The following is a 27,150-nucleotide window of genomic DNA, read 5'->3' on the forward strand; positions in this document are numbered from 1 at the left end:
GCTCCGGGCCGGAAGCCATCGGCTCAGGAGTTCTTGCCGTCCAGGCTCCGCTTAGCAGCCCAGAGCGCTGAGGAGTTCCCTGCGAGCGCCACTGTCAGGCGCACCGGCTGCAGGAAGCTGCTACCCATGAGGGGAAGCCACCGTGGGCGTTTAAGCAAGGGAGTGACAGATCGGTGTTTTAGAGCCGTGTAGCACTGGGGAGAAAAGACTGGGGGGAGAAGACTGGGGGCAAGGCGCCAAGTTGGGCATTTGACAATAACTGGGGTGAGAGATGTCCTAAATGCGGGCTGTGATAGGAGCCGGGGTGGAGGGGCTGGGAGACGTCCGGGAGGTATTCAAAAGGCAAAATAGCAGGATGGGGTGTTAGAGTGGGTATCGTGGGATGAAAGGAAGAGTGGAATCCGGGTGAGAGGATGAGGCAGGAAGAATTTTGGGGAACGGGATGGAAATGCGAAGTTCAGTTTTGGCTGTGTTGACTTTGAGGTGAGTTGACACAGGCAACTGGGGTCATCTAGTGGATAGTTGTCAAAAGCTCGGGGAAGATTGGGCGCCATGCTGTCACAGCGCGGATGACTGAGGATGCCAGGGTTCTAAATCGCCGCGGCATTAATGCACTCCAGGCCAGACCGCCGTGCTCCGCGGCGGCTTGGCGGCGTACGAAGCCGAGCTCCCGGCGGGCGGGGAAGCTGGCGCGTCGAGCAGCGGGCCCCGCCCCCGCCCCGCCCCCTGCCCCCTGCCCCCTGCCCCGCCCCCGCGCAGCCCCAGGCTGGGGGAGGCTCGCTCTCGGCCTCCGTACCCCTTCTGCCGCCACGGCTTCCGGCACATGAACGGACTCGAACCGATCCTCCGCGAGGGCTTCAGTGACGACTGCCGTGGTGCTGGTGACGGCCAGGCGGCGTGGTGTTTTCGGCTGTTACGTGATAGATGGCGTGTGGATGAGTTCACACCGTCACAGAGCGAATTCGCGCTTTGCTGCATTCCCGACTTCCCTCTTCCGAGCGTGGTTTCCTCAGGCGCTCACTCTCCGAATCTGCGCTTTCATTCAGTCGGCACTAATTTCGGAGTGCCTCCTCCAGTCCTTGAGTTTGACTCCCCCCGACTCTCCTCTAGCTCCCCCCCCCCCGGCTATTTCAGACTATTTGCCGTCCAGGCTCCGCTTAGCAGAGCCGTCCAGACTCTGCTGAAGGGCGCTCAGCGGTTCTCTGTGCAGAGCTAGTAGTGCTCTACGTTTCCTTACTTCACTTCACACATCTGTCGTTACTCACCAAACCAGGGTTTTTCAACTACTTTTTTTTTTGTTACCGCCCCCCTGCCATCCCCACCGGGAGACATTGCTTTCAAATGACCCTCCCCCCATGCATGAAATTTTAATATCACAGATATGCTGTATATCTGTTTATGTACTAGGGCCCTCTGGGGGGACACAAACCATTGTTATATCCAAGATTCCTGCTGCCCCAAACCAGTTTTTGACCCCTTGGGGGCGGGGTGATGCCACCCCTATTGAGAATGCATGCTCTAGACCATGGGTCCTTAATATTTTGTGGGCCACAGACAGTCCTTTGAGAAAATGACAAAAACTATGGACCCTATCCAAGAAAAGTACATATGTGCATACATATCCAATATCCTGAAGCAAAAATTCCATAAGGTTTATGGATCCCAATCTGAGTATCCCTGTATTACACTGAACCTAAGGAATCTCATTCTATTAATCTATCTCCCATGAGTATTGAAAGGTGCCTGGCATACACAATAAGTATAAAAATAATAACAGCTAATAGTTACTGAACTCTTAACTAATATGCCAGGTACCGTCCTAAGTGTTTTATCTATAGTATCTCCGTAAATCCTCATAACAGTCCCCTGAAGGAGGTTTTGTTATTACCCCCATTTTAAGATCAGGAAACTGATTAAGTTACTTGACCAAGGTCACATGCTAAGAAACGAGAGAGACAGTAATTGAACCAAGATCTGGCTGAACTCTAGAGCCAGCTGTGTAGTCATATTATACTACATTATATTTACTGAATAGATACTTGTTGGATGAATGAATATCCTTTGCTATTTATCAGCTTTTTTTTTTTTAAGATTTATTTATTTATTCATGAGAGAGAGAGGGGGGCAGAGGGAGAAGCAGACTCCCCGAGGAGCAAGGAGCCCGATGTGGGATGCGGGACTCAATCCCAGGACCCTGGGATCCTGACCTGAGCTGAAGGCAGACGCTTAACCGGCTGAGCCACCCAGGCGCTCACTTATCAGCCTTCTTGTAAGATATTCCCTCTTTAACCGGGTTATAAACTCCTAAAGGACAGGAGCTTTTTTTGTGCGTCTCTTGTTAGCATCTCTCCCTGGAACTTAATGGTATCTTAGAGGTGCTATCATTGACCCTGTTTTGTCCCTCTACTCTCCCCATCCTGACAATCTCAGGTGCTTCGAGTGTGGTGGGTAGAAGCAGTGATGGGATGTAGGGGGGTGGCTGATGTGAGCTAGCCAATTTGATGGATAAGTGGGCAAAGAAACTATACCAGGAAGCTTTAGAAGGCAGTGGTTAAAAACCCTGGAAAGCTCTAAAACCCAGAGCTATGAAGCCAGGGACCTAGATACTGTATGAATCTACTTCTATGAAACTCTAGAAAAGACAAATCTAATGTCTGGTGACCAAGAGGAGATCAGTGTTGCCAGGGATGTGGGTATTGACTGCAGAGGGGCAAGGGAATTCTCAGGGGCAAAGGAAATGTTCTTTATCTTGATCAAGGGGGTGCTTACATGGGTGCATACTTTTGTTAAAACCCATTGAACTGTATGCTTTAAGTGGATGCATTTTGAAAGCATTAGGGCTCTGAGTCTGTATTACCCGGGTTCCAATCCTAGTTTTGCCACTTCTGAGCTGTACGATTCATATCAAGTTACTTAGCCATTGAGGGCTTCAAACTCATCATCTGTAAATGGTGATTATCGCATACGGTTAATGGGGAGGTGGCGTGAGTTCATCAATGTAAACAAAGTGTCCGTGTCAGGTAAACGCTCTAACAAGGCTAACCATCATTACCACACACCAACTTATCACCCCCTAGGCTGCAGTCCTATTTCCCCCACCTGATATAAGCCGTTGTGGAAAAGAGACTAAACCCGGGGCAACTCTCAGCAGGCAATTAACTTATATTCCTTCAAACAAATTCTTTACCTATTAGTTCAACATTCATATTTAGTGGGAGTAAGAAGAAATTTATCACAGGCACTAAAGGCAATCATCTTTAACTTATTTGGAATGCTCCTTCATTAAGTGTTTACTTAATGGATACTGGGGCTATAACAGTAGATATGCCAGATGAGGTCCTCCCTCTCTTAGAACCAACAGTCTAGTAGGAGAAAGCAAAAAATTAAAGAAGTAAATAAATAAAAAGAATAATTTTAGAGAGGGCTATCTTGTAAGAAAAAAAAATAAGGCAGGGTGATAGGATAGTGACTGGGGAGTGGGGAGGGTCCTCTGAAGAGGTGACTTTTGAGTGGAGGCCTGAATGATGCGACAAAGATCTGGGAAAAGGGAGTTCCAGGCAGCAGGACCCCAAGTGCCAGGGCCTCTGTCTGCACTGGCATGTGGGAGGCACAGCAGGGAGACCAGTGAGGCTGAAGCAGAGATGAGGGGGAGGCTGGGAGGCAGGTGTGGGCCAGATCCCACAAAGCCTTTTAGGCCTTGATTAGGAGTTTGGACTTAATTCTTGGTACAGTGGGAAGCCACTGGAGGATTTAAAGAAAGGCAAGTGGTAAAATCTCATTAAAACTTTCTCTAAAAATTGCAGTTTAACGTATTCAGAAAAACACACAGGTCTTTAGTGAATTTTTACATATGTACGTACCCCTTTAACCACTGTTTCGATCAAGATGTTAGTACATTTCCAGCACCCAGCGGGCTCCTTTGTGCCCCTTCACAGTCCATTTCCACTTCTGGTGGTAGCCTCTACTTTCTCCTTCGCTATAAATTAATTTGCTTTTCCTTGAACTTGGTATAAATGGAATCATATAATATGTACTCTTTTTGGTCCCGCTTCTTTTGCTCCATCTTTTGTTTGTGAGATCTTTTTATCCTGTTGCATATAGTACTTCAGTCTCTTAAAAGTTTGTCGTGCAGTCCCTATATGCACACACCACAGTTCGTTTATCTAAGTTTAACCATTCTTTGGCTCATAGACATTTGAAGGTTTTGAATATGATGAATGAAGCTGCCAGGAAAATACCCGTGCCTGTCTTTCTGTCTTTTTTGTGGGACACAGGCACTCATTTCTTTTGGGAGAGGATCTGCTGGATCAGATTTGCTTTTAGAGAATCACCCCGACCACTGTGAATAATGGGTTTTATTTTTTTAAAGATTTTATTCATTTATTTGACAGACAGAGACACAGCCAGTGAGAGAGGGAACACAGCAGGGGGAGTGGGAGAGGAAGAAGCAGGCTCCCAGCGGAGGAGCCTGATGCGGGGCTCGATCCCACGACTCCGGGATCACGCCCTGAGCCGAAGGCAGACGCCTAACGACTGAGCCACCCAGGCGCCCCTGTGAATAATGGGTTTTAGCAGAACAAGATTGGAAGTAGGGAAATCAGGCTGTTGTGGCAAAGGATAGAGATGATGGTGACTTGGACTAGGGGCTGGTGGGGAAGTGACAGATTTCAGAATATATTTTGAAGTGGGGCTGGCCTGAACACCTTGGTGAAGAGTTGAGAAAGACCTCGATCCGGTTTGTTTACAGATATTACGTTTGAGATGCTTATGAGCTATCCATGCAGTGATATTGAGTTGACAGATGGAGATTTTGAATTTGGGCTTGGCGGAGAGGTCTGCACTGGAGAGGTAAATGTGGGAATCCTCAGCATGTAGACAGCATTAAAATCATGGGACTATCCGAGCTGACAAGTGAGAATAGAGTAGGTGGAAGGGAGAGAGGGGCCAAGACTGACCCCCAGGTACTCTTACGTTAATGGACTCAGCAAAGGAGACAGTGAAGGAGTAGCTGGTGGGGTACATGGGTCTGTGGTTCCTGGGAAAGATGATCAAGTCTTTCCTCAGAACTGGAAAAATACATGAAAACTTTCTCTCTATGACTATAAGATTTTTATTTTAGCAAGTAATGGATAAGTGGAGAGTATGCAAAGTCACCTTAAAGAGAAGAACCAGCTCCCTGCCAGCAAGAAGATTTGGCTGTAACCTAATTGAAAATATTAACATATTTAAATAAAGAATGTATCAAGCTGAAGAGAGGTCAGCAATGGAAGCCTAGCAAAGGGAGAGTCCCTGAGGCCCATGCGGGCACAGCCTTTCTAAATATCATCCTGGAAAGAGTGCTTTAGCCAACGGAATTAGAGTAGTCTGGGAGTATTGGCAAGGCTGCCCATAGAATAGAGATGGGAGTGGAGAATTGTAGCCAAGAAGAGTTTTCTGAACCCATTGGCACGACTCCTTAACTGGGGATGGCCAAATGCCATTAAAGATAAAAATATTCCTGTTCAATTATGTCATTGTGCATTTATATGTTGACATTGTGATTCTGATTTGGCTTAAAGAAGGGACTGTGCTGGATAGGAATCTGAGCAACAGTATAATTTCTCATGGTAAGTTAGTACTTCTGTATTACGGCTTCGTATTTCAGTAGATTGTAAACTTCGTTGGCACAATCAAGCATTTCCAAGACGTAGCTTTGAAGTGTGTGAAACCCAGGCCCACAGCCCTATGAAAAATGACATAACTGGAGCCCTTTTTAAAATTGAGCCGGAACAGTCCTTTCAGAGGACCTGCCTTGCACATCCTGTTTTCTAAATCTTTGAACTGGGCCAAACGGCCAACATCCCAAGACGTCCACAAGAACGAGAAAAGGAACTTTTGCCTAATGACCACTTTACTTGGCCAATGAAGTACAAATCTAGCCCTGTTTATCAGCCCCAATGAACATCTTTTTAAAGCAACTTATCTAGGGACACCTGGGTGGCTCAGTCGGGTAAGCGTCTGCCTTCAGCTCAGGTCATGATCGTGGGGTCCTGGGTTGGAGCCCCACATTGTGCTCCTTGCTCAGCGGGGAGCCTGCTTCTCCCTCTGCCTGCCACTCCCCCTGCCTGTGTGTTCTCTCTCTCTGACAAACAAACAAAATCTTTAAAAAAATAAAAGCAACTTATCTAATCTTCATTTTCCCCCCAATAAAAACCCTGAGGTCTCCTCCTGTAATTGGGACACTGTTTGGGTTTCAACCTAAATCTATGTATCCTGAATTGCAATTCTTTGATCCGAAATAACACTTTGCCGTTGGAATTGGTTTCCTCTTTTTAGGCTGACAGTCCTGTTAGTGGTACACTTAACACTGCCGATCCCACCTGAGCGCTCTCGGGACGCAGCCTGCCAGGCCTCTCCGTGCACTGTACCCCCACATTCTGAAACCTCTGCGGTTAGTGAAATAGCATCACACACTATTAGATCGGAGAGGGAGCTGATGCAGCATCTAGTCCAAGCGCACCGTTTTCCAGATGAGAAAACTGAGGTTCACAGACGCAGAGACCCTGAGCAAGAGCCCACAGCTTACAGAAGTGAGAACCCAGGTGAGAGCGTCTGGGTCAGTGCTCTGTTCAGAATAGTCTAAGCCCTCACCTAGAACAGGCCTTCAGTACGTATAGCCCCAACCACAGGGCTCCCCTCACCTCTGGAGCAGGGTCAGTCAGCAAGTGGTACGTCTTAGATCTCTGAGCCCTGGTTATTGGTACGGGGTCAAGGGAAAGGACTGCAACCAGTTCACTCCTTCCTGCCCAGAAGCAGAAGTGTGTGTGTGTGGGGGGGGGGGGGTTGGGGGTCAAAGGAATTGGATGGAGTATTGAAGCAGTCCCTTTTTGAGTCATTGGAGCAAATGAATTGAAGGGTTAATGTCCAGTTGGTTAGGCCTGTAAATCCCCCTCGGCTTCTTCCCCTACTCACCTCTGCTGCCACCACTGAATGGAGGATGGGAGGTCTGCCCTGGAAATAAAGATTCAGGGCTATTTCTGTTTCTGGGAAAAGATGGCAGGGATCTATCCAGCAGTCTCACCTCTGGCAGTTCAGGGTTAAAAACCTTGTCATTCTTGCTTTCTCTAAAATGGCCAGGTAAACTTGGATTCTGAGCACTCCGGATTGGGGGAGAGGGTGGTGGGAAAGGGGAATGGCTGGGAGTAGTGGAGAAGGGGAAGAAGGGAGGTGCTTTGGAGGCAGAGAGAACCCCTGAAATTCCTGAGTCCTGCCATACTAGGGATGGGGCGCCGAGAAAGGGGCTGCCGTGTTCCCCACCTCCCTTTCTGTCTTCCCACTTGTCTTCCTAACATCACTATTCTTTCCTTAGTTCCTTTCATCTTGTGTTAGGAACGGGCTGCGGAAGGGCTGTGTGTCCTCTCCAGCTGTCTGTGACAACCCCCTTAGCCCCTTCATCGTAGCTCCCCGGTGCCCTGAGGCCCTCCCCATCCTCTTTTCTTCTGCCGCTCCCCACCCCCCCAACAATGGTCTCTCCCGGTGCTCGGCGGCGCTGGGGGGTGGGGGGGGAGGGAGGAGGCGGGCGGAGGCGGGGCCGGAGCGTGTATGGGGGGGCAGGTCTGCATTGCCGCTTCCCCGGGTACCGGGAGCAGTCGACGCTGCCGCCAGCCCCGCGTCCGGGACCCCCGCCCTCACCCGGGACTCCCTTACCCGGGGCGTCCAGGCCAGGTGAGACCCCTCTCTCAGTCTCTTACCTCCACCCCGCCCGGGGCAGAAGCATCCTTGCCTTGCAGCCATTTTATTCTCCGATGCTTTGCTTGGGGGAGGGGGGGTGAGCGTCCCCGCTTTAAGGGTGAGGGGCTGCTGGTGGTTTGAATGGATATTTATTTCACTTGCTGTGCTGATCAGAATACGCATATGGAGTAAGGGTGTTTTTCTCTACCTTAGCCACGTCGCTGCTACCCTCTCAGATATTAACGGGATGGGGGGTTTTTAGGTGGGATAGGGTTCCCTCAAAGTCCAATGCCCTCCTCACCTTGCACACCTTCCCCCCTCCCCCCGCCATGATAAGTGACCTTGGCTGGGGCCAGAGAATGGACACTGCCTCAGTCTGCTTGCCTGGACTTAGTGGGTGGGGGGGGGGGGCAGTGGAGGAAGGGCAGGTGAAGGAGGGAGGGAAGGGAAAGGAAGAATGGTGATGCTGGGTAGAGAGATGGTAAACGATCTGGGTTGAAGCGCGCATGGCGGGGCTTTGGGCCGTTGCTCCCGGGTGGGGGGAAGGGGTGTTGAGTGTTGATGGGCACCTGCCCAAAGGCACGACTAAGGGTGGGGGGTGGCACTCAGAGAATGGGTTCAGTCAATTCTAGGGGCTCCCCTCTTATGCCAGAGCAGAGGCGAGATGGGACGGGGGAGGGTGCGGGGGGTTATGGCTGCAGATGGTGGTAGGGGCCTGTGCTTGTGAGGTCTCTCCCTGCGGCCCTCCGTCTCTGTATTCCTCTGCTCTGTGCATTCTCAGCTGACACCTTCATCTTTCCCCCCCCAGAACTGTGAATGCTCCATCTTCCTAACCCAGGGATAGGCTGTAGGGGGGGGGGGGGTGGAGGCGCAGCCTTGGGCATCCTGGGTGGGGGCTGAGGCTCAGTCACCCAGCTGTAACAGGGAGGGGAGCTCCAGCTCATCCCCCCCTCGTCTTACCCCCACCTCCCCATCACTGGATGTTTTAACTGACTGCTTCTTAATGACCTTGTCACCTGGGCTAGGGAGGGTTGGGGAATCCGGGTGACTCCCAAAGTCAGGGACTTTGATTGGGGGTGGGGGCTTCTGGACCCTCTTCTTCTCATCCTGAAGGGAAACATTCGCTCAGGAGCCCCCTCCCCCGTTCTGCAGAAAACCTCCTGGGCACATTCTTCCGGTCAGGTGGAGCCAGCCAACCTTAAAGGGCCGTGTAGCCCTGAATCTTGTCTCCTGTAACCTCCAGCTCTTCAAGTCCTGTCTCTCCCCCACAGGCTTGGCCACCCTGTGCTGCTTCCGGGGCTAAAAATAGCACCACTTCCTCACCAACTCAAAGAATTTGTCTTCTTTCTCTCCCTTCTGACCTCCTGGGCTCCTTGGCCCTGGGGGAGCTGGCTGTTGAGACATCAGATCCTGCTGTGGCTCTGGGGCCCTTATCTACCCTACATGTACCTCTCAGGGGTAAACAGTGTTGACAAACACAGGATGTGGCTCCTGGGGGGTCCATCTGTCTCCTTCAGGGTTTGGGGGTGGGGAGAGATCCGCCGTGGGAAAGAAAGGAGAGAAAGCAAATGGCCATGTAGTGAAGAGCTTCCACATTTCCCTCTCTTGCGTGGGGGATGGTTTGGGCCTTGAACCACAAAGAAAAGAAGGTGACATAGGGGTCACTGGTTTTGGTCATCGTGGTCCGCTGCTCACATCTGGCCTGAGGGGCTAAGGCCCTGCTTGCCAGTGCTGCTCTCTCAGCCACGTAGCGTGACTTACCCCCTTCTGCCAGGGCTCCTGTATGCGTGTGTGACATTTAATGAAGGGCCTGGATGGGTGGGATCAGGAGGCAGGATATTTTTAGGGGAATGATCTCTGATCAGAATCTAGTCCTGCTTCCTCTGCTTCTCTGAAGGAAAGGGGGCTCTCTTATGCTTCCCTCTGGAGGATGTCTTTTTTGGGGGGAGGCCCAGGGCCCCCTTCATTTCATCCTGGCCTCCTACGCAGTGCGGTATTTGTGGACTCCTTTTTCCTTGACTCCTGGAGGAGGAGCAGAAAGGATTAAGGGGGATTAGGAAGGGAGGCCCTGGAGAAAAGAGGTGCAGCTATGGACCTTAGACCCCCATGCTGGAAAAGTATGGATCTGATCAGCCTTTCTACTCCTGCCCCCACCAGGGAAGGGGCCGATGGATGATGTCCTAAAGGAAGGTGGCAGCAGCCAGATATCACCTCTTCTCTATGACCTCAGATTCCAGGTCTCCCCTTTTTTGAGTCTTCCCTTGTTCGTCTGGAGGGAGACAGTGTGGGCCCATCTGCTGGAATTAATTTGAACACAGAGGGGTCTTGGGACTCTGTTTTGGGAGGATACTGGGCAACAGCATCCAAGGATGACCTCTTCTTCCCTTGCTGCTTCCTGCTTCCTTCACATTTTGTTTTTCAATCTAGTAGGAAGGAGGGACACTGATATTTATAGAATATCTTTTTTTTCCAATTAATACGTATTGGAGCTTTATTCCTATCAGCACTTACAGATCTAGCGTTTTTTTTTTTTTAAGATTTCATTTTTGAGTAATCTCTCCACCTAACATGGGGCTCGAACTCGCAACCCTGAGACCAAGAGTCATATGCCCCATTGACTGAGCCAGCCAGGTGCCCCCCTGATATTTATAGAATATCTACTGTGAGATTGAATTCTCTCGTGGACTCAGAAAAATAAAATTATCCCCAGTTTAAATACAAGGACATTGAGGTTTAGGGAAATTAAATAATTCGCCCAAGAGCAGTCAGTAAGTAAATGGCAGAGCTGGGATTTCAACTTAGGTCGTATAACTGTCATGTGCTTTGCCCCGAACCAGCTTTCTCCTTGCCAGTAGCCCTTTCTGCTCCTTACCCTCATGGGCATCCAGAGGTGGCTTTTGTTCTGGGGTCTCCTGAGGGAGTGGAGAGGACTCACTATATTATCATCATCACAAAGAGTCATGGCTAGGACTCCTTCCTCACTTTGAATGTGCCAGGAACTATGGTAAGGAGCTTACACACATTGTGTCATTTAATCCTTACTTGCCCCGTCTTAAATAAGAGGAAACTGAGGCCTGGTTGTTCTGAGTCATGTCCGAGGTCACTTAACTAGTAAGTGCTGAAGCAAGAAGTCAAACCTAAGTCTCTCTGACTCTGGAAGCCAACTTCTACCCACTGAGAAGACCCTTCCTTGTGAGGCCCGTAAACCCGGAGCCTGAGGGGAGGAGTGTGGAAGCCCCACTTCAGATGCCGTCAGTGGACTGAAGTCAACAGCGTGGAGGACTTGGTCTCTCCAAGGTCTGCCCCAAGTAAGAAAGCCAGATGGGGCTAGAATAGAGAATTCTGGTTTCTCATATTTCCTGTTTTGTTCTTTGCAGGTTGGTGGTAAAGCAAAGGGTCTGGTCTTGAGGTGGGGCAGGGGACCAGGAGTAGGGCTCTGGGTGACCATAACTCTGGAGCAAATCTCATAGGACTGATCTCCAAGGTCAAAGTAAGGGGTCTTACACTGAATGATCCATGGCTGGTCCAGGTAGTCATCCCTTTTTACTGAGTGTGGGCCTGAAGCAAGGAGACCGTCTGTAACACATGGCCCCAGCAGGGCTCTGGGTTGACGGGAGCTTTATCTTGGCTTTCTTCACCATTCTAGGCTTCACAACCTTCTTTTTTCCCCTTTTCTATTTTCTAGATCTCCAGAAGCGTATAGAAGAGAAGTAGGCGGCTTTTCCTGAGTTATCCTGGCTCCCCGGATTAGCCCCCACAACCTGGCTCCCCCTTCTCTTCCTATTCCCCTGTTCCTCCTCTCCCTTCCCCATGTATCCAACTGAATTGGCCAGAAGTCCTGCCCCTCCTTTCCCCTCCTAGACATCCCCATTTTCTCCTATTCCGTGCCCAGAGATATTTGAACACACTTCATCTAAGTAACTGGGGGAAGGAGGCCTTCTGACTTCACAAGTCCTTGAGCAAAATCTGAATAAGGAGCAGGGAGTGAAGGAGAGCTGGTGAAGCATTCCCAAAGACTCATCATGGAAGAAGGCTTCAGAGACCGGGCAGCTTTCATCCGTGGGGCCAAAGACATTGCCAAGGAAGTCAAGAAGCACGCGACCAAGAAGGTGGTGAAGGGCCTGGACAGAGTCCAGGACGAATATTCCCGTAGGTCCTACTCCCGCTTTGAGGAGGAGGAGGAGGATGACTTCCCTGCCCCTGCAGATGGCTATTACCGCGGGGAAGGGGCCCAGGACGAGGAAGAAGGTGGCGCATCTAGTGACGCCACCGAGGGTCACGATGAGGATGATGAGATCTACGAGGGGGAATATCAGGGCATCCCCCGGGCAGAGTCTGGGAGCAAAGGCGAGCGGATGGCAGATGGGGCTCCCCTGGCTGGAGGGAGGGGGGGCTTGGGCGATGGGGAGGGCCCCCCTGGTGGCCGGGGGGAGGCACAAAGGAGGAAAGAACGGGAAGAACTGGCTCAGCAGTATGAAGCCATCCTCCGGGAGTGTGGCCACGGCCGCTTCCAGTGGACACTCTATTTCGTGCTTGGGCTGGCGCTGATGGCCGACGGTGTGGAAGTCTTTGTGGTGGGCTTTGTGCTGCCCAGCGCTGAGAAAGACATGTGCCTGTCAGACTCCAACAAAGGCATGCTAGGTAAGACACACTGGGGGGCGCTCCAGCCCTTTCCTGCCCCAAACTCTAGAAACACCTCTGCTCCGGAGAACCCCTGTCCTCACTGTCCTCACTGCTGGGCTCCCTAGGACCCTGGTCCCAAGATGTCCCCAGAGGGCTTGGAGTTCCTCTTCACACACCTCCCTCCTGAGGCTGGGTCACAGTGAGGTCGTTTGTGCAACAAAGGCTTGGGGAAGGGCACTGGGCTGGGGCTTGGGTACTGGTCCACTTAGTTCTGCAGGAGGTGGCCATGGTGGCATGGGCCCCTGTTGGATGTTTCTTCAGACAACTTGCTCCCTTTCCCTGATTGGGGCAACAAGAAGGCAGAATCTAAACTCCCAAGTTTAGATGGGGAGCTGGTTTAGGGGGGTGGGGATAGGGGAGTAATCCCAGGCCTGCCACACGTGCTGTTGGCCAGACTTGGGAGTGTTCAGGGGCCAGCGAGTGGTCTCTAATGGCTCTTCCTCATGTGGACCCTGATGGAGGAAACCCATAGACTCAACCACAAAGGATCTCTTGGTCTTGCTCTGCTCCCAAGTTGCCATGAGACCTTGGGCAGATCCCCACTCCTTGGGGCTTGGCTGAAGCATGGCTAAAGTGCAGAGTTTGGAGTACATGATTTTTTTTTTTTTAAAGATTTTATTTATTTATTCGACAGAGATAGAGACAGCCAGCGAGAAAGGGAACACAAGCAGGGGGAGTGGGAGAGGAAGAAGCAGGCTCCCAGTGGAGGAGCCTGATGTGGGGCTCGATCCGAGAACGCCGGGATCACGCCCTGAGCCGAAGGCAGACGCTTAACCGCTGTGCCACCCAGGCGCCCCTGGAGTACATGATTTTTAAGATCAGTTCCAACTCTGAATGTAGGAAGGAAATAAGGAACAGGAGAGTTTTAAGAAGGCCTGGAGCTGGGAGGAGTAAAGGACGGGTTCTGTGTGGGGGATTTCATGGGGGGACTGAAGGAATGGAGCTGCTTTCCCAGGGACACAAGAGACCCCTCAGGCTGCTTTGAGGGTGTCAAGGCTGGGAGGGGAGAGGGGACCTTAGGAGGGTCTGGGAGTCTGGGCTGATCCATTCCTCCTTCCAGGCAAGCCAGAGATGGGGGTGGTGTGTGTGTGTGAGAGAGAGACAGGGACAGGGACAGAGAGACAGAGACAGAGCTGAGAGCAAGCAAGAGAGAGCAGGAGGGAGAGAAAGAAAGAATTCTGGGGGTCTCCCATGTCTGCATTTCTGCCTTTGAACCCCTGGCCTGCAGGGATGGCCTTCCATCTTTGCTCACACTTCATCTTCTCTTACTTGCTCTCATCTCTGGGTAGGCTTAGCTGTTCTGGAAGTCCTCCAACTCCTTGATCCATTCTGCTGCAGCTCCAGCTTATTTAGCGCTCACCAAGTGCAAGAACGGAAGCGCGTGCTCACACCCCTGCTGCCTCTGCTTCCCTCCTTCAGGCCTGATAGTCTACCTGGGCATGATGGTGGGAGCCTTCCTCTGGGGAGGTCTGGCTGACCGGCTGGGTCGGAGGCAGTGTCTGCTCATCTCGCTCTCAGTCAACAGCGTCTTCGCCTTTTTCTCATCTTTCGTCCAGGGTTATGGCACTTTCCTCTTCTGCCGCCTCCTTTCCGGGGTTGGGTGAGTGGCCTCTTCCTAAGCCCCTGGAGGCAGTCGTGAAGGAGGACGGTGCCTCCGTCACTGTTGTATTTCTAGAGCCCAGCACAGTGCCAGGCACACCAGACGAGCCTCAAATCTGTATGAGTTGAACGAATGAATTGCTTTCTCCTACCATCTTCAGGCTAGCTTCCCCCTGTCCGGGACCCGTCTACTGCCTGTCCAGAACCATTCCGTGTCCGGCCCACTCCTGAGTCCTCCACCCCACCCTCTAGTTCCCTTCTGAGCCTGGCTCCATGAAGAGGCCTGGTGGGTCTCCCTCAGCCTTACCTCTGGGAGCCTGCGAACCCTTGAGTTATCCTCTTCCCCAGTGACTTTCTTCCTGCATTTGACAACAGACCTTGTTCACTCCCACAGCTGCCAGAACTCCAAAGCCTTGACCCGTTGCACTCCCACACTCCCTGAGCCACCAGCAGCATTCTGTGCCCTGGCTGCAAGCTCTTTGCTGACCTGCTCCCACATACCCGCCCTCAGACCCCTCTTGGCCCATCTTTTTCCTTTGGGGATGTCCCCTCTTGTCTATAATTACCTTCCCTCTCTCGCAACTCTGTAGTCATCTTCAAAATCCAATGCTTGTGCCTCCCCTTTCCCTGAGACCTCCCTGCCTGTCTCCCAGGGTCCCAAGGATGGGCGCTGACCGGTGTACCAGGCACCGTGCGAGAAGTCCCTTTACTAGGGTGTGGAAGACGAAAGGCGCTCGGGGATGGAGAGCGCTGGGACAGGGGACCAGGAACAGAACCGTTTTCTAATGCTTCATTCTTACAATGCCTCCAGGATCGGAGGGTCCATCCCCATCGTCTTCTCCTATTTCTCGGAGTTTCTGGCGCAGGAGAAGCGGGGGGAGCATTTGAGCTGGCTCTGCATGTTCTGGATGATCGGTGGAGTGTATGCAGCCGCCATGGCCTGGGCCATCATCCCCCACTACGGTGAGCAGCCCCCAGGCAATGCACCCCAGCCTCTCCCTCTTCGCGGTGGGAGCCCCCAGCCTCTGGCCCCTCCGCTGATGCTGACTGTCCCTGCCAGGGTGGAGCTTTCAGATGGGGTCCGCTTACCAGTTCCACAGCTGGAGGGTGTTCGTCCTCGTCTGCGCCTTCCCTTCCGTGTTCGCCATCGGCGCCCTGACCACGCAGCCTGAGAGCCCGCGCTTCTTCCTGGAGGTGCCTGGGGCTGGGGCCGGGCCGCGGGAGGGGGGCTCACGGTGGGTTTGGTTTGTGGGACCCTCACGGGATCCATACTCCTGGGGACTCCCTCTTGCCTCCCGTCTTGTGAATAGCTCCAGAGGGGCTCTGTGCGCCGAGAAACCAGGGAGACTTCTCATCCACGGCGGTTTCAGATTTTGCAGGCGGGGGCCCTGGCCCCCACTTCTCAGCTCCGGAGAAGTTCCCACTCTCTACTTCTTCCCCTGCCAAGTAGATCTTGGTCCAGCAGGGCTGGGAGGCTGCTCCCCCTCTGACGATCTCCTTGCCCTCGGCATGAGTTCCCTTGTTTTCGGTGTTCTCTTTCCATCGTGCCAGGGGGCCCCTCGGACCTGTAGCTGTATCTGTCTCCTGGACGCCCCCTGCTATCGCCTAAGCCCAGTTACACGTTGCCGTATCCCTACTTGGGGCCCCTTCAGAGTGGGTGACGTAGGTGCCCACGGTCAGAGGTAGGGGCGGGGGGGCTGTTTGTATCCTGTGACTACAGAAGCCGCGGGGAGGGGCCTGTCCCCGGGTCAGGGAGGAGCTAACTGGAGGGGGGAACTGTGTCTGTGGCTCTAGAACGGGAAGCATGACGAGGCCTGGATGGTGCTGAAGCAGGTTCATGACACCAACATGCGAGCCAAGGGGCATCCCGAGCGAGTCTTCTCAGTAAGCCGAAGCCCCCCGCGTGGTCCTCCACGGCCCTCCCTTCCCATCCCCCCCCCCCGCCCCTCTCTGAAGACCGCCCCTACCTTCCCTGACCTCTCCCACCACACCCTTCCTCATGTCCTCTCTCCGGGAATCAGCACGTCCGCTCCTGCCTGCATCTTGCTGCTGTAGGAGAAACGGAGGCCCCTGAGTGGGGCTGGGAAATACAGACTATGTGGCTGCTAACCCCTTCTCTTGGTCCCAGGTCACCCACATCAAGACGATTCATCAGGAGGATGAGTTGATTGAAATCCAGTCGGCCACGGGGACTTGGTACCAGCGCTGGGGGGTCCGGGCCTTGAGCCTGGGGGGGCAGGTAATGAGAGATGGTACGGCGAAGAGAGAAGGGAGCGGGAGAGGTGGAGACAAAGGCAGGGCTGGAGCCTTTGGGGGGGCGTGGCGGGTAACTGAAAGGAAGGCGTTAGGTAGGAGAAGGGGGGGTCTGGGGGTGCCAGAAGTTAGTGCAGCAGCTGTCTGACCTTGTTCTGTCCCACCTAGGTCTGGGGGAATTTCCTCTCCTGTTTTGGTCCAGAGTATCGACGCATCACTCTGATGATGATGGGTGTGTGGTTCACCATGTCCTTCAGGTGAGGAGGCGTATGGGGCGGCGGGGATCTGAGTCCTGAAGCCTGAATGGAGGTTAGAGAGGCTGGAAGCGGGTGGTGGTGGGGAGACTGGTTCAGTCTGAGGGCGGAGCAAATGCGTGGGAGATGAGAGAGGACAGCGGGTGAGTAGCGGACCCTGAAGTCCCCCAAGCCCACGGCAACTGGCGAAGGGAGGAGTGGTGAGGGAGGAGGCTGGAGAGGTAGGCGAGGTCTTGACTCCCCAGCCCCTCCTTTCTGGGCCCCGGTCCCAGCGCCGAGCCTTGTCTGATTCCCTCGTCTGTGACTCTTCAGCTACTACGGCCTGACTGTCTGGTTCCCTGACACGATTCGCCACCTCCAGGCCGTGGACTACGAAGCCCGCACCAAATTGTTCTCTGGGGAGCGTGTGGAGCATGTGACCTTTAATTTCACCCTGGAGAATCAGATCCACCGAGGGGGACAATACTTCAATGACAAGTACGTGGGGACCTTTACATTTCTCTTCCTCCTCTTATACCCCTTGTCTCTTTTATGAGCCTGGGAGTTCGGAGACGGGGTGTTTGGGGGTAAATACCTGTGGTTTCTGCTCAATCCCAAGGGAATGAGTCTCGGAGGAGGGCATGAGGATGAGGGAAAGTACGTGTCGTTGTCCTGGCCTTCCAGGTTCATTGGGCTGCGTCTGAAGTCAGTGTCCTTTGAGGATTCCCTGTTTGAGGAGTGTTATTTCGAGGACGTCACTTCGAGCAACACATTTTTCCGCAACTGCACATTCATCAACACCGTGTTCTATAACACCGGTAAGGCGCCGTGCGCGTGGCTCTCCTGCAGACGAGCGGCCTTTCTCGTTCCCCCACTCAGCGTTCGCAAGCTGAGCTCTCTGGGGCCCTGGAGGAAGGTGGTATGGGGTCTATTCGCTACCACCAAGAATTCAAAAAATTGAATGGAAATTGAACATTTTTCTGTAATAGTTTTAAGAATATCTGGCAAAAGCATCAAATTTCTTTGCCTCTGAGCTGGAATTAAAGCAACTCTGTTGTGTTATTAATGCACTTTTGAAGAGGGCAAAACTCATTCAAACAGGGTCTTCAGGGAAAAAAAAACCATAAAAGGGATATTTGGTGGGTACAAGGTTGGAAATCACTGCATTATCCAGTGTTTTTTTTTTAATATTTATTTATTTGGGGGGTGTCGTGGGGAGGTGCAGAGGGAGAGGGAGAGAAAGAATCTTGAGTGGACTTTCCGCTAAGCGGTGAGCCCCATGAAGGTCTCGACCCCCCTACCCTGAAATCACCACCTGAGCCGAAATCAAGAGCTGGCCACTTAACTGACTGAGCCGCCCAGGCGCCCCACGTTAGTCCAGTTTTTAAAACAGTGATTCTCAAACTGTGTGCACATGAAATGCTGCTTGGTCCGCTGGCCTGAGGATCCCACCTCTAATGGAGTACTGGCTGGGGTTTCCCACCTTGCAGGGAAAAATAACGGAAAGGACTTTTAATGATTTTCAATATCTGGCTCAGTAACTTTTACTAGACCCATGGCACGGCTACTGCTTATAGTCAGCTACAGACAAGAAGAATGAGAAGCAAAGATTATTAATGAGAAAAGTTGGAAGCTGCCAGTTCCAAGGTTCCATTTCATAGACCACGGTCATTTCCTGCACCGTAGGGACAATCCTAGTTCCTAGGGTGCTATCGCTTGATGTTTTGTAACAAACGTCCTGAGCCATTTTGAGAGCCCCGCCCCCTGCCGACTGACCCCGTGCAGGCAGCGCCCCAGCCCGAAGCAGCGGCAGCCTCCCTCTCACTTTCTCGCCTTGGCCCCCAGACCTGTTTGAGTACAAGTTTGTGAACAGCCGGCTGGTGAACAGCACGTTCCTGCACAGCAAGGAGGGCTGCCCGCTGGACGTGGCGGGGACCGGCGAAGGCGCCTACATGGTGTACTTCGTCAGTTTCCTGGGGACGCTGGCCGTGCTCCCCGGGAACATCGTGTCTGCCCTGCTCATGGACAAGATTGGCAGGCTCCGAATGCTTGGTAAGGGGGCCGGCGGGTGGCGGCGGTGTCCGAACTGACTTGGGGTCGGGGAGCAGGGCGAGGCTGTCAACAGGCTTCTCACCTTATTCTGAAGGAAGAGCTTAGCCAGAGAAGGTTCTCTCTCTCTCGTCTTCTGTTGAGGTCTTGCCTGCAAGATGGGGTGGGGCCTGGCATGGAAGCTTCTCTGGGGGGGAAAGGAGGTAGGCAGGAGAGCCAGCACTCAGGCTTTGAATCTCAGCCCCACCACCTACCTTGGGCAAGTTACTTTACCTCTGGGAGCCCAGGTGTCTCATCTGCAAAATGGGGGTGATGACAGTACCTGCCTCATTGGGGAGCTGTATTAGATCAGTGCAGGTAAAGCATCAAGCTCCTTGGCCCATCGCTGTCACAGAAGAGATGTCGTTACTGACATTATGAATAATAAAGTAATATATAAGGGAGGTTGGGGGTGAGTGAAGAGCCTTCCTTTTGAGTCCTTTGGGAAGAAGAGTCTCATCCTGGGCTACTGAAGCCCGGTTGATGGCATGGGGTGGCCTGTGGATGGCATCACTGTGGCCAGGTTCATGCTCCCTCCTTTCCCCTCCAGCTGGCTCCAGCGTGATGTCCTGTGTCTCCTGCTTCTTCCTGTCTTTTGGGAACAGCGAGTCAGCCATGATCGCTCTGCTCTGCCTTTTTGGGGGGGTCAGCATTGCATCCTGGAACGCGCTGGACGTGTTGACTGTTGAACTCTACCCTTCGGACAAGAGGTAGTTGGAGGGTCATGGGGCAGGGCCGCTGGTTTTGGGCCTACCCAGCAGAGGGGAGGTAGGTGAGGAAGCGGGCCGTCTGGGAGATCATCCTTAGGGTTAGAAGGACACACATTCCCATTGAGTTTCTCTTCTAAGAGCTGGTAACTTTGGTATTCATTCCTTGAAGTCTTAACTATTAACCTAATTTTCTGGTCTTCTTTTCCCCTTGCCTCCCAATCTGTATTCCCTTATGTGCATGCCTCCCCTCTCTCATCTTTCCATCCTTCCTCTCCTTCTTGGACACCGCCTGCCATCGCTCCTTCACCTTCCCACCTACTCACCGATCCCCTACGAACCCTCCTGTGCCTCTTCCTTGTCTCCCCTTCACACTGCACTGGGGGCCCCTGAGCAGGACCACGGCCTTCGGCTTCCTGAATGCCCTCTGCAAGCTGGCGGCCGTGCTGGGGATCAGCATCTTCACATCCTTTGTGGGAATCACCAAGGCCGCCCCCATCCTGTTTGCCTCAGCGGCGCTTGCCCTCGGTAGTTCTCTGGCCCTGAAGTTGCCCGAGACCCGGGGACAGGTGCTGCAGTGAGAGCGCCGCAGGGGTTTTGAGGGTGGCAGGCTCACTGTGAGACCCAACGGCTCCTTCTCCCTCCCTGCCCTGCCATCCTGGCCCTAGAAGCCTCACTCCCCACTCCCGTGTGCAGTGTCTTAGCCGTGTGTGTGCGTGTGCGTGCATGTGTGTGACCCCGTGGGCAGGAACTGCAGGGAAGGCTCTTTCGTACCAGTCTCGGGGTGCAGCTCTACTCCCCACCTCCTACCCCTGTTGACTTTGCACAAGAGAAGGCTCGGCCCCACCCTTCTCCCCCAGTGTTAGTGAGGCGTCCTAGCTCTTCCTGGCTCTAGGGAGTCCAGAACCAGCCCCTGCCCTCCCCCTCCTCCCCTCTGCCTAGGCCCTGGTGAAACCGTGGGCATGTGGTTATGCTGGGGGCTGGGGCTTGGTGTAGTCTATGGACCAAAAGAATTTCTTAGAGTTGGAAGGGCCTCAGGTGCCCTCTCACACCTGTTGGACGCTGGGGGAGTAGCAATAAACCTCAGCCCCCTGGCCTCCACTCCCCCCTCAATTTGGGCTACAAGTAAGAAGCCTGAGTTTTATGAAATCAGCTTTCTGATTCTTATTTATTTATATATTACGTTCTGAGGCAGCTCAGCAGGACTGTGTGTGTGAATGCACGTGTAACACTTATGTGTGTGTGTGTGTGTGTGGCCGTGGGGTGGGGTGTCACTATACTGTCCTAAGATACAAGCCAAGGGTAATCTCCGTGGACACACACACTACCCTGCCTCCCATAATCCCTTCCGCATCTTTTCTCTGTGTCAGGCCTGGGAGGGAGGAGCCCCAGGCCGGGCTAGGATGAGTCCCACAGTCCAGACAGACCTGAGGGCACCCGACGAGGTCCATCTCCTCCCCTCCTCTCAAGAAGCACAGGCCTCTGGAGCGAGAGGCTCCACCCACTACAGCACAGACAGGGACAGCACAGCTGCCCTCCCACCCCCACCCTGTCCCCTCGCAGGCAGGGCAGCGGGGGAGGGAAAGACACCAGGCATAAGGTCAAACCAGCAGATCAAAAAGCACAAGGAGCTGGGGCAGGGGCGGAAAGCAGGGGCCCTCCCAGCAACTCCTCTGAACTGGGAAGAGGTTGGGCAATAAGCCAGGGACCCCCAGTGTGGGACCAGAAGCCTCAGTTTCCCCATGTCACCCTTTCTACACGATAGCCCCTGCAGGCTAAGCTGCCCTTGCCTCACCCCACTGTGTGGCTGCTTTCTTTGGTACCCTTCTGCGCCCCCCCCCCCCGTAGCTGTGATGTGTCGTAGTTTTTAGCTGTTTGTAAATGTTAAAAAAAAAAAAAAAAGTGAAAAGGAAAAAAAAGTGAAAACAACAACAAAAAAGAAAATCCAAATTCACCCTCCTCATGCTGCGTCTGGTGCCCCCACCCTATGGTCACTCCTCCCATTTTGTAACACTGAACCAGGTGGGGGCTGTTTAACTCTTTGGTGTCTGTGTTCAAAGGACCGCCTTCTCCAGTGCCCAGTGTACGAGTGCGTACCCCCTTTCCTCACCCTTCATTTGCTGGACGCAGCCTTCTCCCCTGTGCCCCCCGGAGGGACCCATCCATCTCTCCTGCTCTCCTGGGGAACCCCCCTAAACCCAACTCTGTTGATGTGAAAAATGAAATGAAAAATATTGATGAAAAATAAAATGGAAATAAATCCTTAAAATCCCCAGTGGCTATGTCTGCTTCTTTGCGGCTCCACCTACATCCAACTCTGTTCTGCCTGCTGGGAGGGGGACACGGTGAGATGGAAATGTTACTCCTCTCTCCCCAAACTGAAGGCCAGAATAATATGATGCACCACATTTATTTCCTCCATTGGCCTCTCCCGACCTTTTCACTTCTGCAGATGTAGGGTCCTCTCAGTCTCCCAGATTTGAAAACTTGGGGTAATGTCCTAGAACTCAGTAGCAAAAAAACTGATTTAAAAAGGGGGCTAAAGACTTGACCAGACATTTCTCCAAAGACATACAAATAGCCAACAGGTGTATCTGAAACAGCACCAACCAGCAGGGAATGCAAATCAAACCTACGATGAGGCACGACACCATGCCTGTCGGGACGGCTAGTACCGAAAAACAAACCACACCCCCCAGACCCAAGCAAAACAAAAAAACTAAATGGTACAGAGAAATTGGAACCCTTGTACCTTGTTGGTGGGAATACAAAATGGCGCAGCTGCTATGTGAAAGAATATGGAGGTTCCTCGGAAAATTAAAAATATAACCACCATATGGTCAAACAATCTCACTTCTAGATATTTATCCAAAGAACTGAAATGAGGACCTTGGCAATATTAGCACCCCCATGTCCACTGCAGCACTAGTCACAAAAGCTAAGACGGGGCAACAACCTAAATGTCCGTCGGCAGATGAGCTGATAATGAAAATGTGGTCTATACGTACGACGGAACGCTATTCGGCTTTCAGAAAAGAAGGAAATTCTGCAAAATGTGATGTCGTGGATGAACCATGAGGATATTAAGTCAGATAAGCCAGTTACTGAAACACAGACCAAATGATCCCATTAATGATCTAAAATAGTCAAATTCATAGAATCAAAGAGTAGAATAATGGTCGCCAGGGGCAGGGGAGAGAAGGAAATGGCGAGTTACTAATCAAACTGCATCAAGTTCAGTTAAGCGAGATGAATAAGCCCTAGAGATGCGTGTGACCTAGTCACCTACAGTCACCTACAGTCACCTACAGTCAATGACGCACTGTACCCTTGAACACTTGAGCAGACCTCAGGTTAAGTGTCACTACCGCAATAAAACAGAACTTAAAAAATAAAATTTAAGGGGCGTCTGGGTGGCTCAGTTAAGCATCTGCCTTCAGCTCAGGTCATGACCTCGGGGTCCTGGGATTGAGCCCCCCCCCCCCCACGTGCTGCTGGGCTCCCTGCTCAGCAGGGAGTCGGCTTGTCCCTCTCCCTCTGTCCCCTCCCCACTCATGTGCACTCTCTCTCAAATCAATAAAATCTTTCAAAATGAAAAAAACTTGGGTGTGTTTCTTGAGAATAGAGCCAGCTTTCCTCCAAATCCTCTTATGTGTCTTTTAAAAAGAGAAGGATTCCAGGGGCGCCTGGGTGGCACAGCTGTTAAGCGTCTGCCTTCGGCTCAGGGTGTGATCCCGGCGTTATGGGATCGAGCCCCACATCAGGCTCCTCCGCTGGGAGCCTGCTTCTTCCTCTCCCACTCCCCCTGCTTGTGTTCCCTCTCTCACTGGCTGTCTCTCTCTGTCAAATAAATAAATAAAATCTTAAAAAAAAAAAAAAAAAAAAGAGAGAGATTCCAGATTCCATTCTTGACTTGTGGAATCAGAAATTTTTTTTTGGAAGGGGGGGAACCTAGAATCCACATTTGAAACAAGCTCCCATGGGAATTCTCATCTGTCAGGAAATCTGGAAACCGCTGCCTGGGGATTACCTCGGACTCCCTCTCATTCACATTTCTGTTCTTACTTTTTATGGTAGCTCTCAAATAAAACTCCTTCCTTTCCATTCCTACTGCTGACCTTGAAGTCAGGGTCCCACCTCCCCTCTTGGTTGATCTCTGTGCCTCCAATCTCCTATGCCAACTCACTTACACTTCACTGCCAGATCACTCTGCCCCAAAATGCTCTTTGGTATGCTCTTCCTCAAACTCAGTGACTTCCTACTGTCCAGCCAGATGCAGTCTGAACTGTAGCTCAAAAGGATCAAGATATATGTTCATCTTTTCCTTTAGTATCCAGATTCTATTGTCACGTTAAGGTCAGCAGATTTGTTTATCTAGACATCACTTGAGCTCCCCTGAGACATATGACTTCAGAAGGCTCATAAGAAAAAGGGCTATATAAAGTTTTCTCCTTCTTCTATAGTCATTTTCTATGTTAGTGTCTTTTTATTGCCTTAGCGTGTTTTGGTTTTTATTTGTTTTGCTAAGGATTTTTCTGAGCTACAAAGGCAAATCCTTTTGGAAATGGACAGGCTGATAGAAAGCCAAACATTCCCACGGTATGAAATTCCGATGTATTGTGTAGTCACTATCTAGTCCAGCATGGTTCTATGCCTTTGCTTGAGCTCTTCCCCCTACTGGTAACATCTTTCCTCTTCTTTCTGGTTTAAGTCTGTGCTTTCTTTTAAAGATCCAATTAGGTCACTCCCCCCAGTGAAGCCTTTCATGATACCCTAGGCTACAGGTATCTTTCTTTTTCCAAGAACATCTGTAGCACTGATTCAACAGGCCATGAACAACAAAAAGCAGTGTATCTCCTATGATAATTTATCTTTTAATGTACAGGATTATTCACAACTCATCAGGTCTGGTGGTTCCTTAGTCACAATTCAACATGAAATGCCTGGGCAGTTTTTCCTAAACAGTAAAGGGCAAGGGCAGTGGTGAGTGATTCTACTCTTTCCTTGGGTAAGCTTTGATCTGAAATGAGCTGCTATCTCCACAGAATACGTATGTGCTTGTTGAATGGGACACAAGGGTCCTTATCCCTTGCAAATACCAGACTGTACTGAAGGAAAGAAAGCCCAGTTTATTCCCAAACCATTAGAATCCTAGTCTTCCCTCTCTTGGGGCTCAGGGGGTTCCCCGAGTTTTCTTGCTCCCACCCAGGCAAGGGGGGCTCATGTCCAGTTGAGGGTTTTCCTGCCACTGGGCGGGGGTCCGTGCCTGTATGGCCAGTGCGTGGACCGGCCCGGCCAGCTCCTCAGACAGGGCAGCGTGGACCAGCCGGTGCCGCTGTAAGGGGCTCAGTCCCTCAAAGCGAGAGCTCACCACCGCCACGCGGAAATGCGTCTCGCTGCCTGGTGGGACCGCATGGCCGCCGCTCTCGTTGCGCAGCTCCAGCACCTCGGGGTTCAGGGCCTGCTCCAGCTTCGTCCGAATGGCTGCCTCGACGGGACCGATGGTCCCCAGTCCTGCGCTGCTCCGGGATAGACAGACACGACCGGCCATGGAGAACAGGCGCCCGACCAGCTGCCCACTCAGCATCGGCTGCGGCAGAGACAAAGCCCAGAGCAGTGAGGGCAGGGCCTCCCACCCGGTGAGAGTCCAGTCTCACCACCCTCCACCCCCGGCCGCCCACATCCACACTCTGCTCCTGCGGGGTGCCCGCCTCGACTCCAGACACCGAGTCCCTTTCCTCTGTGTGACGAAGGGGAATTTGGCCTCCAGCCGAGGGCAGCGGACGGCCAACGAGGGACTGGAAAGGGCCCGCATTTAGCAAGGAGTGGGCCGGAGGCTGCAAAGGCTGCGTATGTGCAACTCCGGGTTTGTGGTTGAGCCAGTGTCCCCTTTAAACCCCAGGCTGGGCCCGTTCTACCTTCCGCTCAGCCTCTGCTACCGCAGTTGTAGCTCAGGTACCGGACTCCTGAAGTTCTCGGACAAAGGTGGTCGTCGCGTCATAAGGCACGCTGGGAAATGGAGTCCTGGCTACGCGATAGTAGAACGGGCAGGCGCGCGTGGTGCCCCGAAGGCTCACGGGAACTGTAGTCTTTTTTTTTTTTGTTTGTTCGGCGACTCGTGCTTTTAGGTCTGAAGCAGAGGGATGCAAAAAATCCGGAAATTCCTGCTCGGTTGGGACTGCTGTTATTTGATACATTTTATTGTCATCGAGCTGAACTCTTATTTTACAAGAAAATGGAAGGTCATTCCATTTACTGCACAGATAATTACTGTGCGCAGACCAGTTCTGGAGACTGGGAAATAAAGCAGACCCAGTCCTCGAGAAGTTTACAGAACACTGAAGAACAAGTAAGCAGGAAATTACAATACCGGGTGCTAAGTGCTATGATGGGACTGAGAACGGGATGCCAAGGAGTCATGTCACCCAGACCTGGGGGCTCAGAGGAAAGGGTAGAGAGGAGATTTTTAGGGGAACGGTTTAGAAGAGACAGCTCGAAAGCCCCTGTCTCAGTCCCTCATAGTCAGGCTGGGGTAGTTGCACACGCGAAGGCCAGGAGAGGGAACTTTGGAGGAGTGGTTTCTTAGGGTGTAGTTGGGTGTAGTTGGAGCCGCGGGGCAGAGATGATGGTGATGGGGCACGAGTGAGTAGGTAGGCCTGCTTGGGAGAAGGCAGAAGCTGGACCATACTGGGCCTTTTAGGCCCTGTTAGGTGACTTCGGCTTTGTCCTGGTAGCAGTGTGAAGCTAGTGAAGGTTTTAAGCAGGGTTGTAACAGGATGAGCTTTTTTCCAAGATGATATGTAAATTTTCAATTTGTATTTTATTTTGTATCTTTAATATTTTATTATTTCTCCATATATTCCCAAGTATTATCCCTAACTTATAATTTTGAAAAATGTCAAACCTGCAGAAAAGTTGAATCCAAAGCAACATCTATCTTTCACTATTTTTTACATTTATGTATATTATATCCTTATACATACGTATTCAAGTACTTTGTATATATCTATATACTTTAAAAATATACTTATATACCTTTTTTTAGTTAAACCATTTGAAAATAAGTTGCAGATAGCAGAGACATTTCACCATCAAGTACTCCAACGTGTATCTCCAAGGATATTCTCCCATATAACCACAATATCCTTATCTCACTCAAAAAATGGAACAGAATGACATATTTTTCCCTAAACTTTAAAAAAAAATTTAAAGATTTTATTTATTTATTTGACAGAGAGAGACAGCCAGGGAGAGAGGGAACACAGGCAGGGGCAGTGGGAGAGGAAGAAGCAGGCTCCTAGCAGAGGAGCCTGATGTGGGGCCCGATCCCATAACGCCGGGATCACGCCCTGAGCCGAAGGCAGACGCTTAACCGCTGTGCCACCCAGGCGCCCCTAAAAAAAATTTTTTTTTTAACTTTCAGAAAAGTTGCAAGATTAGTAAAGTGAGCACCCTATTTACCCTTCATCTAGATTCACCGACATTTTACCAGACTGGCTTTGTCTCTCTTTGACTTTGTATGCATATAATAACAATAATAAACTAATTGTTATTTTTGCTGAATCATTTGAGAGTTAGTTGCAAAAATCTTTACGTTGCACCTCTATCTGCTTCAGCACACAGCTTCTGAAAACAAAGACATTTTCTTATATAACCACATTACCATTACCACGCCGAAGACGTTAACATTCATGTAATATTATTATCTAATATATAGTTGATATTCAAATTTCCCCAGTTGTCTCATTAGTGTCCTTTATAGCTTTTTATTTTTGGAAATCCAATCAAAGATCATGCATTGCATCAAGTTGTCTTTCAATTTGTGTTTGGCAAAGATGTCTGGCTGCAGTGTGACTCGTCAGAGAGATAAGAGTGAA

General features: G+C 51.6%; 2 protein-coding genes across 2 annotated transcripts; one reads left to right on the forward strand and one right to left on the reverse strand.

Moving 5' to 3' along the window:
• The first annotated feature begins 7,616 nt into the window (after positions 1–7,616).
• SV2A (synaptic vesicle glycoprotein 2A) lies at positions 7,617–21,217 on the forward strand. The gene is made up of 13 exons (XM_026486736.4): positions 7,617–7,704; positions 11,396–12,351; positions 13,813–13,993; positions 14,804–14,955; positions 15,053–15,186; positions 15,787–15,876; positions 16,121–16,231; positions 16,414–16,502; positions 16,812–16,976; positions 17,163–17,296; positions 18,324–18,530; positions 19,117–19,276; positions 19,671–21,217. Exons 2-13 carry the CDS (start codon positions 11,733–11,735, stop codon positions 19,852–19,854), a joined length of 2,226 nt encoding a protein of 741 aa, XP_026342521.1. The 5' UTR covers positions 7,617–7,704; positions 11,396–11,732; the 3' UTR covers positions 19,855–21,217.
• A 2,911-nt stretch (positions 21,218–24,128) lies between these two features.
• Positions 24,129–25,369, reverse strand: BOLA1 (bolA family member 1). Its single transcript, XM_026486586.4, has 2 exons — positions 25,192–25,369; positions 24,129–24,863 (listed from the first exon to the last, which is right to left on the reverse strand). The coding sequence occupies exon 2, from the start codon at positions 24,858–24,860 to the stop codon at positions 24,447–24,449; it is 414 nt and encodes a 137-aa protein (XP_026342371.1). The 5' UTR covers positions 24,861–24,863; positions 25,192–25,369; the 3' UTR covers positions 24,129–24,446.
• Between the last annotated feature and the right edge of the window lie 1,781 nt (positions 25,370–27,150).

This window comes from Ursus arctos, unplaced genomic scaffold, assembly GCF_023065955.2.
Source record: "Ursus arctos isolate Adak ecotype North America unplaced genomic scaffold, UrsArc2.0 scaffold_12, whole genome shotgun sequence".
Lineage (NCBI taxonomy): Eukaryota > Metazoa > Chordata > Mammalia > Carnivora > Ursidae > Ursus > Ursus arctos.